General features: G+C 30.7%; 3 protein-coding genes across 3 annotated transcripts in view; 2 read left to right on the top strand and 1 right to left on the bottom strand.

The window, feature by feature from the left end:
* LOC105623156 (vigilin) overlaps positions 1-5556 on the bottom strand; it is a 6328-nt gene extending 772 nt beyond the window's left edge. Inside the window, exons 1-19 of the mRNA XM_012204555.1 lie at positions 5395-5556; positions 4810-5025; positions 4409-4615; positions 4086-4301; positions 3833-4016; positions 3418-3732; positions 3210-3319; positions 2954-3110; positions 2659-2834; positions 2452-2583; positions 2191-2337; positions 1962-2120; positions 1745-1879; positions 1450-1668; positions 1239-1374; positions 992-1140; positions 781-909; positions 591-701; positions 234-431 (exon numbers count right to left, since the gene is read on the bottom strand). Of these exons, the coding sequence (XP_012059945.1) occupies positions 234-431; positions 591-701; positions 781-909; positions 992-1140; positions 1239-1374; positions 1450-1668; positions 1745-1879; positions 1962-2120; positions 2191-2337; positions 2452-2583; positions 2659-2834; positions 2954-3110; positions 3210-3319; positions 3418-3732; positions 3833-4016; positions 4086-4301; positions 4409-4615; positions 4810-5025; positions 5395-5556 (3258 nt within the window). The remainder of the gene's footprint in view (positions 1-233; positions 432-590; positions 702-780; positions 910-991; positions 1141-1238; positions 1375-1449; positions 1669-1744; positions 1880-1961; positions 2121-2190; positions 2338-2451; positions 2584-2658; positions 2835-2953; positions 3111-3209; positions 3320-3417; positions 3733-3832; positions 4017-4085; positions 4302-4408; positions 4616-4809; positions 5026-5394) is intronic.
* Positions 5557-8113: 2557 nt separating this feature from the next.
* On the top strand, positions 8114-9323 carry LOC105623154 (palmitoyltransferase ZDHHC3). Its single transcript, XM_012204554.1, has 4 exons — positions 8114-8226; positions 8390-8671; positions 8821-8979; positions 9047-9323. Exons 1-4 carry the CDS (start codon positions 8114-8116, stop codon positions 9321-9323), a joined length of 831 nt encoding a protein of 276 aa, XP_012059944.1.
* Positions 9324-11464: 2141 nt separating this feature from the next.
* Positions 11465-13520, top strand: LOC105623153 (probable arginine--tRNA ligase, mitochondrial). Its single transcript, XM_012204553.1, has 5 exons — positions 11465-11500; positions 11578-12730; positions 12806-12933; positions 13044-13267; positions 13370-13520. Exons 1-5 carry the CDS (start codon positions 11465-11467, stop codon positions 13518-13520), a joined length of 1692 nt encoding a protein of 563 aa, XP_012059943.1.
* The last annotated feature ends 1038 nt before the right edge of the window (positions 13521-14558 follow it).

Here is a 14558-nt window from a genome sequence, read left to right as displayed (position 1 = left end):
AAAACTTAAACCTTAACGTTAAACGTTAAAGTTAAGTTTTAAGTTTAGTTACGTTACGTTACGTTAACGTTAACTTAGTTAGTACGGTAGGTAAGTAATAATAATAATAATAAGTAAGTAATATATATATATATATATATATATATATATATATATATATATATAAACTATAATACTTCATTTCAATAGGGATGGATATTTTTATAGAAATATTTATATAAAAACTGACTTACCAATTCATTGACAATCTTCATAATATCATCTCGTGCACTGAATGCATTCTTCTCATATCCCATTATTGTAATAATATGTTCCTCGGAATCACCCTTACGCGGGAAGATAATTTGAACGTCGTGATCACTACGTATTTTACTGATCACTGCTCCTTTTCGCCCAATAATTTTTGGATGATATTCCGGATCAACTTCAAGCTAATTGAATAAAAATGAATTCATAACGAGATAACATTGTTGATATTATTATTTATATTATTTATTATTTTTCTTTAAAAAATATTCGACATCTTTTTTTCAAAATATTTTAAATTTTAATTTATTGGAAAATCAACTATAAATTAATAATGAACTTACCTTTAATTCAAACGATTTTAATGCTCGATCTTCTCGTTCGGCCTTCAAAGCCTCACATTTTTCAAGGATAGCTTCCTTGGCACTTTGAACGCAGGATGGTGTTCCAGAAATCTAAGAAATAGATAAAAGATAAATATATGAAATAAATACTTATATTATTATTCCAATAATCAATGTATAACAAAGTTACTTTGATGTAATCCAATTTTTCCTCCGCTGGAGAAAGCATGATGTGTACGTCATATGTATTCATTAATTCACGCACATCTTTACCTTTCTGGCCAATTATCGAACGATGGAAATCAAACGGAACATCAACCTAAATACAAAGGGAAAAAAAATCTTGCTTAAGACTAATTCTATAATTATGAAGGCATATTAGTACAAGAATATTAACTAACTTGAATCGTGATAGGGACGAGATCGAGTAAAGCTTGCTTAGCGGCAGCAACGTTTTCAGGTTGACCGGTAATACGAATTATATCGCAAGCTGGAATAGTTTCCACACCTTCTCCATTTTCACCGTTAACTTGTTCCGCTTTTTGCTCATCTAGAATAATGCAAAATAAAAGTTTTTACTGATTCAATAAAATTCGTGGTGAATATGCATAAGAGAATATATTTGCATGATGAAAACAGTGTATTAACCGTATATGTCGCGATCGGGGAATTTAATTTGCACATCATATTCAGATGTTATATTTTGCACTTTGCGACCCTTTGCACCCATTACTGTACGATGATGTCTTTGCGGTATTACGCATTCCACCGTTACCATAGATTCCTAAATTGAAAAAAATAATAGTAAACATATATGCTTGATGATACATCACATTCGGTGTTCGTTCTACAAACTTACTAGTTCCTGAACGATTTCTCGCATTCGTTGTTTCGCCGCTTCTATGCACTCATGCGAACCTTTTAAACTAACGCGATCGCTATCGACGCCTGCCCGAGGAAATGAAATCTGCACGCCACCGCATTCGTCAGCAATTCGGTGTAATACACCGCCTCTTCGTGCTACAAAGTGTCTGTGATGCTTAGGATCGATACGAATTTCGCCCTCGATAATATTGTCCTGTAAATATGTTAAAATAGATTTCAGAGATATAACTATATTTACATGAATTACTCGAAAATAACGATTCTCATACAATCTCTTTAATCGTAGCTTCTAAATCGGCTTTAGCTTTCTCAACTGCTTCTTTCTTTCCCATAATTGTAATCACTTCCTTATCTTGATCTTCCTCCGTCGGGAACATAATTCGTGCACCTGTGGATTCTCTTATCTATAACAAAAAAGAATTTATGTAAAAATTTATTTCCCAAATCGAATCTGGAAATATGATATATTGAATTCGTGCGTTCTACCTTTTTGATGTTAGCACCATTCTTTCCAATAAGGAATTTATGATGTTGAACTTTGGCACGTACTTCAGCTGAGAAACTAGATAATTGCTTTTCATTGCTTAGTTCTAAGAGCTGCGCTTTTGCTTTCTCCACATCGTCTTTTGGACCTCTGATGCAAACCTGTGTACATACAAAGGTATATATTTATCTATAACAATTACAATTTGATCAAAAATTTTTTCTTTTTTACCTTATCACTTCTACTTTCTGCTGTGGGGAATTTGATCGTGACACCTCCGCAATCTTCCATAATAGAATGTATCAATTTACCTCCAGTACCAATAAGAGAATTGTAAAACTTTGGTGGAATAATGATCTCTTCGGTAACGATATTAGCCTAGTGCGATAAATATTTATGTATTCACAGAAATCTCTTAATGATTTACACTTATTGTATATAGAACATTAACTCTCTTAATGATTTACACTTATTGTATATAGAACAAATTACCAATTCATTTTGAATCTTTTGTATCATTTCTTTCGCTTTTTCCACATTTTCCTTTTTTCCAGTGATAGTTATAACATCACTCTTCTCACCTTCTGCAGGCAAATCGATTTTTGTTTGCGTTTCTTCCCTAATCTGTATCACATAATTCATAATAAATAAAATTAAAGTCATAATAAATGCAATTAGTAAAAAAAACCTCATACAAACCTTACGGATGTTAACACCGCCTTTCCCAATAACAAACTTATGAAACTGTTTGAAAATAGGTACTTCCAATACATGATTGCTTTCGTTAAGTTCTTTCACCAACTTCATTAAATGTTTATGGCACTTATCTACGTCTTCTTTAGGTCCTCTAATTTTTACTATATCTCCTTTTTCGCCTGAAAAAAATTGATCAGCTGATAAAAATTGTAAGCAATGTTAGAACGATATAAATGCTTTATTGATTTATGATATTATAAACTAATACAGTATAAAATTATGTATATAAATTATTTACCTGGTCCAGGTATAATAATTTGTACTTGATTAAATTTATCTCTAATTTCTTTGATATTATCTCCTTTATTCCCAATTATGTTACGATAATATCTGTGATCTATAATCACATCCTTTTCTTTCTCATTTTCTAGTTTTTTAACCATTTCTACAAGTTCCTATATTTTTTATAAAATAAAAACATTAATATTTTTTTCACTAATTTAATTAATAATTAATTAATTAATACTTTATACTAGTTAAAATATAATACATACCGTTTGAGCTTTTGATACTCCAGCATGATTACCTTCAATACGGATAACGTTACTGCCATCGTTTTCAGAAATACTAATCACTACACCCGTTCCTTCCTTAACACGATTCACTTTATAATAAAAGCAGAATAAATTTAATACAAACTCAGACACTCTTTTTTGCATTACAAGATGTTATTAAAAATTGCAAACGATATTAAATACTTACCATTACAACCATTTTTCCCAATGATATGCTTGTAGAATCTTGGGTCAACATTTAATTCTGTGAAAGTAAGCTTTGATATAAGATCGTTGGCCATAAGTTGCAATTCATTTTGTGCTTTTTCTACTTCTTCAGGTGGGCCTTCTATCTTGATTTTATCTTCTTTTCCAGTAAATTCTACGTTTACTTTTGGCATTTCTTGAGTAATTTTTTTGATATTTACACCTTTGCGTCCAATGATGTATTTATGTATCCATACCGGAGCTTCCACCACAGCAGTGCGAACACTATTTGCTTTTTCGTATACCTTATTAAGCGCTATATAAATGAGAATATAAATAAATGTGTAATAATTAATATGTTATCTAAAGATATAATATTTAAAAACTAATAATTAATAATTTTTTAAATTGCTTACCCTGACCGAGCTTCTCTTGGGGTCCTCTAAGAGTTATGGTACCAGTTGCCGAGTCAGGTGCAGGCATTTCTACGCTTACTCCAGTTGTTTGTAATATTTCCGCTATAGTGCTACCACGAGGCCCAATTACATACTTATGTTGAGATTTGGGAACTTCTACAGATACTGTAGTACATCTTTTTGCCTGAATTAAAAATTTACATATTACTTATATGTGCTAATAAAATTATATAAAATAGTTTTATTAACTTACCATATCCTTGTAGATACTATCGATTTTTTGTTTTGCAGCCAAGACGCCTTCCTTCTCACCAGCGATAGTTATTTCATCCTGTTGTACTGATGCAGGAGGAATATTGATGCGAGCACCAGTTTCTGCCATCATAGCATTGAGATTTTCATTGTGTGCACCATATATAAATGGATGATATATTTTTGGCACAGTTATCCTTTCAAAAGCCTTCCTAGACTGCAATATTTATGACAAAATTTATTTGTATATGCACTATTTTGCAACAAGTGCAATTATAGATAGACATGTCTGTGTATATAGTAATTTATTATTTAAAAAATTACCTGTTCATCAGAAATAACTCTAATTTCATGTTCAGCTTTTTCAATGCCTTCTTTTGTTCCTGTAATTGTTATTATATCTGATTGATCTTGGACACCAGGTACGTTAATTTTTGTAGCAGTTTTCTGCTCTAGATCTTTTAGCCTCTGCCCTTGCTTTCCAAGAATCCAACGATGATGATCCTTAGGAATACTAATCTGCTTACTTGCCTAACAAAAAAATTAATGAAAATATAGAATAATTTATGTATATTTATGGAAAAGATTGCAAGAATGTAATAAAAAATAAGTAAATTAAAATCGAAATCCTTCTATTTAATAATACATACAAAGTATATATAATATACAAAGTATATATTTGCAAAGTAATAATTATTCATGTATATCTCTTAATCAAGGATTACCTGAGTTTGAAACGTTGTCAAAATACGCCGTTTGGCTTCTAAAACCTGATTTTGCTTTCCAGTTATAAGAAACGTTAGAGATTGATCTTTAGACGATGCAATTTCGATAATAGTGTTTGTCTCTTTCATAATAGTTTTACATGTACGAATAGATTCACGTTCGCCAAATTTATCACTATGATCAAATTTGCGTTCTTCCCCTGGTACGCGGAACATCTACATGAAAATAGAAAAAATATGTAAAAGAATAAGTACTTTTTTGTACAATAAAATGTAATTTTAATTTTTTTGTGAAAACTACAAATTCATGTGCATATCTTTAATTATAATAAATAGACTTGCAATACATTAGTAAAAATGAAATAAATAAATTCTAAAGTTAAAGTTGATAAAAAAAGTACTAACATCACATTTGACTATGTGAGTTAGTAAACATATATAGCATTTTTTCTATCACTTTAATTTTAGATTTACTCAATTTTTTTTACAAAATATAGATTAATCAATTGCAACAAGTCCTTCATTAAAAAAAAAATCTATATATTTAACAAGTCATGTAAGAAATAAATTCTTATAAACCTTTACCTGTGTAATAGTAATACGACCAAGTTGTAAGTTGTTACTTATGGAAAATATGTTTAATGGTCCAGAATTGGAGCTAGATGATTCGGGGAGGACAGGGAATGTCTCGTCATAAGTAGGTGGCTCGTAGGCCGTTCCCTCTTCCATTACTGATTGCTGCTGCATTTTTCGGATGTCCTGTTTCGTGCCAAGTCCTTACAGTAGCACTATAATATAAATCAGAAATATTCTACCTTTCTGATAATTCTTTTATAAATATAACATACATATAAAATATAAATAAATGTAATTATTATTTTTAATTATTAATACAAATAATTCATATAATATCAATAATATAAAAATTAATAAACTAACAAAAATAGCAAAATTTATATTTACATATATACATATATATTTAATATATACATGCTTCATATACACACATACATTTTTTTATTGCAAAGAAAAAAAAAATACAGGGAACACCTTGACAACACACATTTGCTCATACAAATACGCACGCATTTACATAAAAATTTTATTTTATTTAAATTCCACATTATACTACTTATTACACAGCGATACTTTATTAAATCTTAACTTTGCGACGAAAAAGATAAATTATCTGCTGGGTCGAGTTAATACCAACGATAAATTTTTTTTCTGGATAACCCGAATAATCGCGAGGGGACGTACCCGAGCATTTTCACAAAGGTCGATTGAATCGCGATAGAATTTCGCAACAGTATATTTTTTTCTCGCATTCGGCATAAATTCTTTTAAGGCGACCCGGATTTTACAGAAACGATAGATATCGCGCGCGACTCGTGTCGCGCGAGGTAAAGCGTGCGTAGCTAAAGGGACGATATCTTTTCCAAAGCCGAAAGACAGAATTTTTTGCAACCCGGAGATGCATCGTGGCCGGGAATCGACAAACAGATGCACGCCAAGTGCACGTCAAATGACCAATGGCCGAGACCTGAGACCACCATATGGAATGGAGCGTTAACTTGACACGTCACGAGATCGCTAACCTCTCGCGTCGGGGGCCAACATCTGCATATTGCGGCGAGAAGAAGGGCCGAAAGAGAAAATGCGAGACGAAGGGAAATGACGGGACAGAAAATGAAAAACGATGTCAAGAACGAGGAACGGCCGAAGTGACATCGGGAAAGATGGCAAGGTAAGGAAAGAAGACACGCACGCTCTCCTCTCCGCACACAACACGGACAGCAGATTCTTCAAGTTGCTACTTACTCTACCGTAATAAAGAAATCCGGCCAAGTAATAAATGCCTATTACGTAGCCAGTTTAACGGTGATTTGCCTGAAACAGTACAACGTCGGTTACGAGGAGCGAGCGGCGCACTTCGGGCCACGAGATCTAATTAAATTAACGTGGAGCGAAATTATCGCCCCATTACCGCAAGACACACAACTCTCCTTACCGGTAACGCAAAGTGAAATGAGACGGAGGACCGTCGGACGACCGAAAGTTACCACCACGATCCTGAAGGATGTGATAGGCTTGCGAGGCTAAGGGCTTGCGTCACTACGGGATACCAATGTCGCGTTCGCAAATTACCACGTGATCGTATTTATCACACGATTGGATATTGCGAATGTACACGTAGAATACTTTCGAATGAAAATACGAACACGCAGATGCAACGCCATACGATTGGTTATCGACTAGGAAAACTTCCAGACTTCAGAAATATGCTATATAGATGATAGAAAAAAACAACATAAATCAAATACGTCCCATGGCACAAATTGGATTCATCCGATTTTTTCGACCAATATAGTCGAGAATCGGTGATTGAAGAGAATCGGTGAATTTTTACAATGATAACAAATTTATAAATGGTATTTTCCAGCAGAAGATACATGTCGTTCTATCTTTGTTATTCATTGAAAATCAAGAAGGATAGAATGATGTTTATTGTCTCCTAAATAGAAAGCAATCTGTGTCATCTGTGTCTTTTGCTGGAAAGCATCCAAATTATAACAAATTCGATCACTGCTCTAGATTAGTGTATACTAATAGTTGCTTGACATGAAATTGGAAAGTTAAATGTAAAAGTATATTTTAAATGATTACAATATTGTTATGTATATACATATGTACAATAAGTTGATTATATTATATGATGGCATTTATTTTACAAAGTAACTTTTTTAATATATAATTCAGTGTAATTCGAGCGACCAAATTTGCCACTTTACTCTTTTTTTTTTTACTTTCGTATGCTTTCGACTTTGCACTAAAGCTCGTATCAAATTACACATTAGAGATTAAAGCCCATATCAGACTACATATCTGCTGCCGCCACCGCTACTTGCCAGTGAAATCAGTAGAGCCGTTTGACAGATCGGTCTCTATTACTCCACTTTCCAATTAATTTTATTTCTCGGTAGGTTGAAAATTCAAGAAGGAGAATTAAAAAAAGGAAGAATTTTTTTCCTTGAACGATTGGAGACTTTGCCAATAAAAAAATCCAAGTATCCCACCACACTTTCGTCAAAACTTTCTCTCTAAACACCAAATCAAGTCAACACGACGGTTTTGCACGGATTATGCATTAACTCGTCGATCGGCGTCACGACGGATATCTGCTGTATCAACCCTGAACATGTTAATAATGTGGTCATCCCGAAAGCAGATGACATGACACTTGTGCACACAGTGATGAAGAACTGCGATATTAATCGCTGCGTGCTGTTTGCGAAAACAAAAAATGTTCGTCCGAGATCCCTGTGGCATTGTATGCATTATCGTCACTTATGTGGCGGTATTCTACGCTGACTACGTTGTGGTACGATGGATCGTGTTACACACTATGCAAGACAGGTTCGTATAACATACGTTTGTCAATTATCGATATTATTAACATTATTAATATCGAGTTTTTCATATTTTACGTGACATCTCACATTAATTTTTTTGTTACAGTCTTTCTAATTTATTACACTTTCCTCTGAAAAATTCAACAATATTATCTTCTTGTTCCCAGCTTATGGTGTCCATTCCATATAATAGCATTTAATACTGTTATACTTCTTCTTCTGATGGCACATTTGAAAGCTGTCTGCAGTGATCCAGGTATAGTACCCTTACCACAAAGTAGAATGGATTTTTCTGATATTCATGTCTCCGGTGGAAGTGACGATCATGAAAGTGACGAGAAGGATGATTGGACAGTGTGTACTAGATGTGAAACATATAGACCACCTAGAGCACATCATTGTAGAATTTGTAAACGTTGTATCAGAAAAATGGATCATCATTGTCCATGGTAACTACATGAGCTGTATGGAAAACAATAGCAATATATTAAAAAATCAATATAATAATTTATTTATTTTTAAATTAATCTTATTGTATTTAAACGATTAATGTTCCATTCATTTGGATTTATTAAAGTCTTAACTTTTCTTATTTAAGGATCAATAACTGCGTCGGCGAAAGGAATCAAAAATACTTCATACAGTTTCTAGTCTACGTTGGTGCATTAGCTATCTACGCTATTATTTTAGTCATTACATCCTGGATTTATGACTGCCCACAGTGCAATAACGATATTGCAGTCAAACAAAATCGCATGTATGTACTTACATTCTCATGAGAAATTTATGATAACTGGAATACTAATGTTGAATACCTGTTGCAGTTTACATTGTGTAACGTTAGTTTTGGAGTCGGGATTATTTGGTATGTTCGTCATAGCAATTCTAATTGATCAATTCCAAGCGATCTTAGGTGATGAAACTGCCGTGGAGCGCGTCCAAGGTATACAGCAACGCTATCACAAGAATACACCACGAATGTTTACGCTGTTGTCTCAAGTATGTGGAAAGAGCCATCCAATATTTTGGCTACTACCTTGCCACAATCCGCCGCGTTACTCTTTCAGAAAGGACACATATTTAATCGATCACGAAGTTTGAGATCATATACGAAACGAGTATATTACATGTCTGCACATACACGGTATTATTTTTTTATATTATATATAATAGTGTATTAGAGTAATTCATTGGATTAGTACTTTAACATGTCTTTGTACGAATTATTGACATAACATAGATTTCAGATTTGTAGCTATAACGTTTCTACAGCGTGAAAATAATATATATGTATAATAAACATTCATTCTCATAATATATTAAGATAATTAATAATTAGAGTAAAAATGCTGGTATATTTTCTTAAAAAATTACAACAATGTCATGGCTTATTTCGAGCTATAATTAAATTAACTTTAAATTAATATAATCAACAAAAGTTTTGGCTTACAAAGCCTTTTGTTAAAACGCAGAAATAAATTAACAAACTGAATAAATAACTGAATAAATAACGAATACAATGAAAATTTAAAAAAAACTATCTGTGATAAAATGTCAATAAATAAAGAATTCAACACCCTCTTTCCAACGAATAGATGTACTTTGAGATGCAGAAGATCCTAGATGAAATTCCTTAGTTAAAACATCGTTTTCGAAATATGGATTCTCATCAAAGTAAAAATTAATCCTATCTATAGTCAGATTTAATATCTTCGAATTCTTCAATTTCTAATTTGTTTAAAAATCTCAATGCATCTTCTAATATTTCTACTATTTCTTTATTATTTACAAAGCGACCCAGAAGTTGGTATCCTCTTAATGATGTCGTTCTGGAAGTAGGGCTTGCACAGCTTATGCTTTTTCTCGACCTCGAGGATCTCGTCGCTAGCCTTCTTGTTCAGACATTGATTTTGATTCTGACAGTCGATCTTCTCGAGGGTCTTCTGTATCTCGAACGTCATATCGCTCTGTTTATTTCTCGTATGTCGCCGCGTAAGAAATAGCAGAAATATTAAAAGATGAGAAAGATGCATTGAGATTCTTATATATTGACACTTTATCACAGGTTTTTTAAATTTTCATTGTATTCGTTATTTATTCAGTTTATTAATTTAAGATTATTAAGATTTCTGCGTTTCAACATTGAAGAAGACTTTGTAAGCCGAAATGTTTGTTGATTATATTAAAGTTATATATTTAAAGTTAATTTAATTGTAGCTCGAAATAAGCCATGACATTGTTGTAATGATTAATAATATTATGAATATATTATCATTTTACATGTATATATCACATATAAAATATATAACATATATATGTATGTATTTATTTAAATATGAACAAACAATAATTTTAATTAGTACATATTATTACTTAGGTTGAATATATTTAATAACAGTACATACATGGGAATGTAATTGATATTATATTAATAAATTAATTTTCTTATCTTTTAAAGTTAAAATATATATAAGAATAAGTGATGCTTCTCTCAAGTGATACAAATAATAATTTTTTTTATTTAAGATAATTATTGCTAGGAACTGTATCCTCGCCTAATAAATTTATTCGCTGCAAGGATTGTATTGTAGTATTCTAGAAAATACATAAAATTGTTAATATAATTTTAGAAAATTGAAACTTATTATTAGATAATGAATACGTATTTTTTGAATACATTTGATAACAATTTTATTAGTTTATATTACTCTTCCGTATTTATTAATTAATAATAATAATTTTATCTGTAAATCACGCGATTGTATTTTATTAATTAAATGAAGTTGATAAATGGAAATTTTTATTTTAAAGGGGAATATAACATATGTGACCATTTGTAATAATTATTTATTAAATATTAAATATATTTTGAATAATTTTACTGATATTCTTATTTTTATCTGTGTTCTGTAAATTGTGTATGCATACTGTATTTTAAAATTATTTTAAAACAAAGATTGCCAACCTTTCCACAAAATTCTAGTTATATTTCGGTTCAGACCAGTTATTAGCGACATCTATCAATAATATTATTTTGGAGTATATCAGTTCTAACCTATATCTAACCTATAATTGTAATTTTTTATTTTATTATTTAACATTGCTTGTATGAAACGTTAGATTAATAACGTTAATTGATATTATTGGCTTCTGTTATCTTACTATAAAAAAAAATTATTTTTTCGTAAATAACCAGATAATTATTCACATTATCTTTAAATAAATCTTTAAATACATAAAACATGAGTAATAATATGAAAACTGCAATTTTAAAAAAGGTATTTTTTTCCAAAGTAATAAAATGTTCAATAATTTGGAATTTATTTTTTATTATTATTTATCTTTTTGTTTTTAGATTACAGAATATTTACCAAACAATATAAATATATCTAATGTTGCATCTTATTTGCATTTGAAAACATGTAAAACAGAAGGAATCTATTCTTTCCTACTTCCATTGAGAACCAGACAATATAATATACAGAAAGAAGCACAGAACATCATAAATAATGAGCCAAATAGTATTTTCGACAACATTAATATAAAAAATAATGCTATCTCTTTTAATATTTCTAGAGATAGATGTGTTAAAGAACTTTTGGAACACAACTGTTCAACAGTATCGGCTCCAACCTTTGTGAATAATAAAAAAAATATAATAGTAGAATTTAGTTCTCCTAATATTGCAAAACCTTTTCATGTAGGACACTTGAGATCTACAATAATAGGAAATTATGTTGCTAATATCAATAGTTTTATAAACAATAAGGTGAAAAAAATAAATTATTTAGGTGACTGGGGTACACAATATGGCTTAGTTCAATTAGGAATTGATATAATAGGTACTAATGAGGATGAAATGAAAAGAAATCCTATAAAAGCCTTGTACACAGCATATGTTAGTGCCAATAAATTAGCTGAAACTGATTCTTCTGTATCGGATCGTGCAAGACAAATATTTAATGATTTGGAAAGTGATATAGGAGGTGCACATGAACAGTGGAACATATTTAAACAATATACTGTTGAGGAATTAAAAAGGATTTACAGCAGAATTGGTATTACATTTGACGAATATCATTGGGAATCTATGTACAATGCCAAAAATATCAAGAAAATAGTTACGTTGATGGAAAAAATGCAATTACTAGTAAGAGACAAGCAAAATAGAAAAGTTGTGAATCTGAGCAATGAGAAAAGCGTTCCTATAATCAAGAGCGATGGCTCCACTTTGTACATAGCGAGAGATATCGCAGCAGCTATTGATAGATTTGAAAAGAATGATTTTGACTGTATGTACTATGTGGTGGATAATACACAAGTAAATCATTTCTCAAATTTGTTAGAAATATTAAAACAAATGCAAATGCCGTGGGCTGAAAGACTGAAACATATAAAATTTGGCCGATTGCACGGTATGCGTACAAGAAAGGGAAATGTCATATTTTTAGAAGATATCTTAGATATTGCTAGAGATATCATAAAGCAGAAACAAATTGACTCACATAGTATGTTAATTTTAATATTAATTATGTAGTATCTAAGTATATAGAATTAGTTTTATAATAGAACAATTTTTTCAGCTACTAAAGTTCGTCTAGATTCATCTGATAACAGCTCGGATATATTAGGCATTTCTGCAATGATAGTTAATGATTTAAAAAGAAAACGAGAACGAGATTATACGTTTGATTGGAATGCAGCATTTGATGTAAGTGATCTATATATTGTCGTGAAAAAATTATTATTTTATATGCGATTTTATATGCGTATTGATTAATTTTTGTCCTTATCTTTTTTTATCTTTTTTGGTAAGGTCAGTTGAAAGGGAACACAGGTGTGAAATTACAATATACACATTGTCGATTAGGAAGTTTGGAGCGCAATTGCGGCGCTATCCTAACTTCGAAATGTGAGCCAAGTCTATTACAAGAAGAAGTTGTTGATGAATTGGTCATATTAATTGCTAAGTTTGAAGAAGTAGTGCTGAAATCATATGAAGAATTAGAACCCTGTATATTAACGGTATATCTTTTCAATTTAAGGTATGAGATACAAACTCCAAGACTCAAACATTTTTCACAATTATCTAACTATGTACAATATGTATATTATAGAAATATGCACAAGTTCTCTTTCTTTTTTAGTAATGCAATTAATAAAGCTTTTAATTCATTAAGAGTAAAGGATGAATTGCCTGATGTTGCTAGTCAAAGACTGCTGCTTTTTCATGTTGCTAGAAATATTCTTGCACAAGGTATGAAATTACTTGGTCTAATACCCTTGGAAGAAATGTGAAGGCAAATGTATGTATGTACTCTTAAGAGATGTGAAATTGCAGCACATTATTCTGCTTTCTTGGTAAGACTTTAAGTAGGAAAATTATGCGTCTCTCTCTATTTTTTTATTCGATATCAAATAACTAGCTTTATTTTCTTGAATAAATTTTATTGTATAACGAGATATTTTTCTGGCGCCATTTTATATAATTATATAATAATATTAATGCGTACATATTTTATGTGTACAATGTGAAAATTACATGATAATAAGAATTAACGTTTATTCCAAGCGAATTTTCTTCTAGCACCTTCTTGACCGGGCTTCTTTCTTTCACGTGTCCTCCAATCCCTTGTTAGAAGTCCAGCTGTTTAAAAAGAACAATAATTTTTTAATTATCTATCATTTAACCTATCATCTATCATTATAATCTATCAGTTTAATTAACATTAATACAGTTTTATTGCGACATATATACACATATATATTGTATTAATATATTTTGCCAAATTGATTGTTTCTTACCAACTCGCATTCTGTCAATTGTTGATTTGTCAACAAAGCTACGTAAGCCCCATGAAATACCCCAACGTATAGCACCCGACTGACCAGTAGAACCTCCACCATTAACTGTGGCTTCGATATCTACTTTATCAGTCATATTTGTAAAAAGTAATGGAAATATAATCTGTAACAGATAAAATATGCAAGAATCATGAGAGCTAACTTCATTTATAAGATGACATATTAATATGATAAACAATTATTAAAAGGTAAGAAAAAACCAACTTAGATATTAGATATTCCGAGATTTTTTTTGAGAAGTTGATACTTTTTTAAGAAGATAAAATTGAAAGCTATGATAATTTTTTATCAATAGAATTCAAAAGTTATAATTGCGTAATAATTGCCTTTTACTTGTAAAAATATTTATAGTAAAAGAGAATTTATATATATATATATATATATATATATATACTATATATATACTATATATATATAATATATATATACGTAGTACTTACGTAAGTTAACGTAAGTAAACGTACGGTTAAC

The sequence above is a fragment of the Atta cephalotes genome (genome assembly GCF_000143395.1).
Source record: "Atta cephalotes unplaced genomic scaffold scaffold00054, whole genome shotgun sequence".
Classification (NCBI taxonomy): domain Eukaryota; kingdom Metazoa; phylum Arthropoda; class Insecta; order Hymenoptera; family Formicidae; genus Atta; species Atta cephalotes.
The sequence above is the reverse complement of the archived record's forward strand: the minus strand, read 5'-3'. Positions and strand labels throughout refer to the sequence as shown.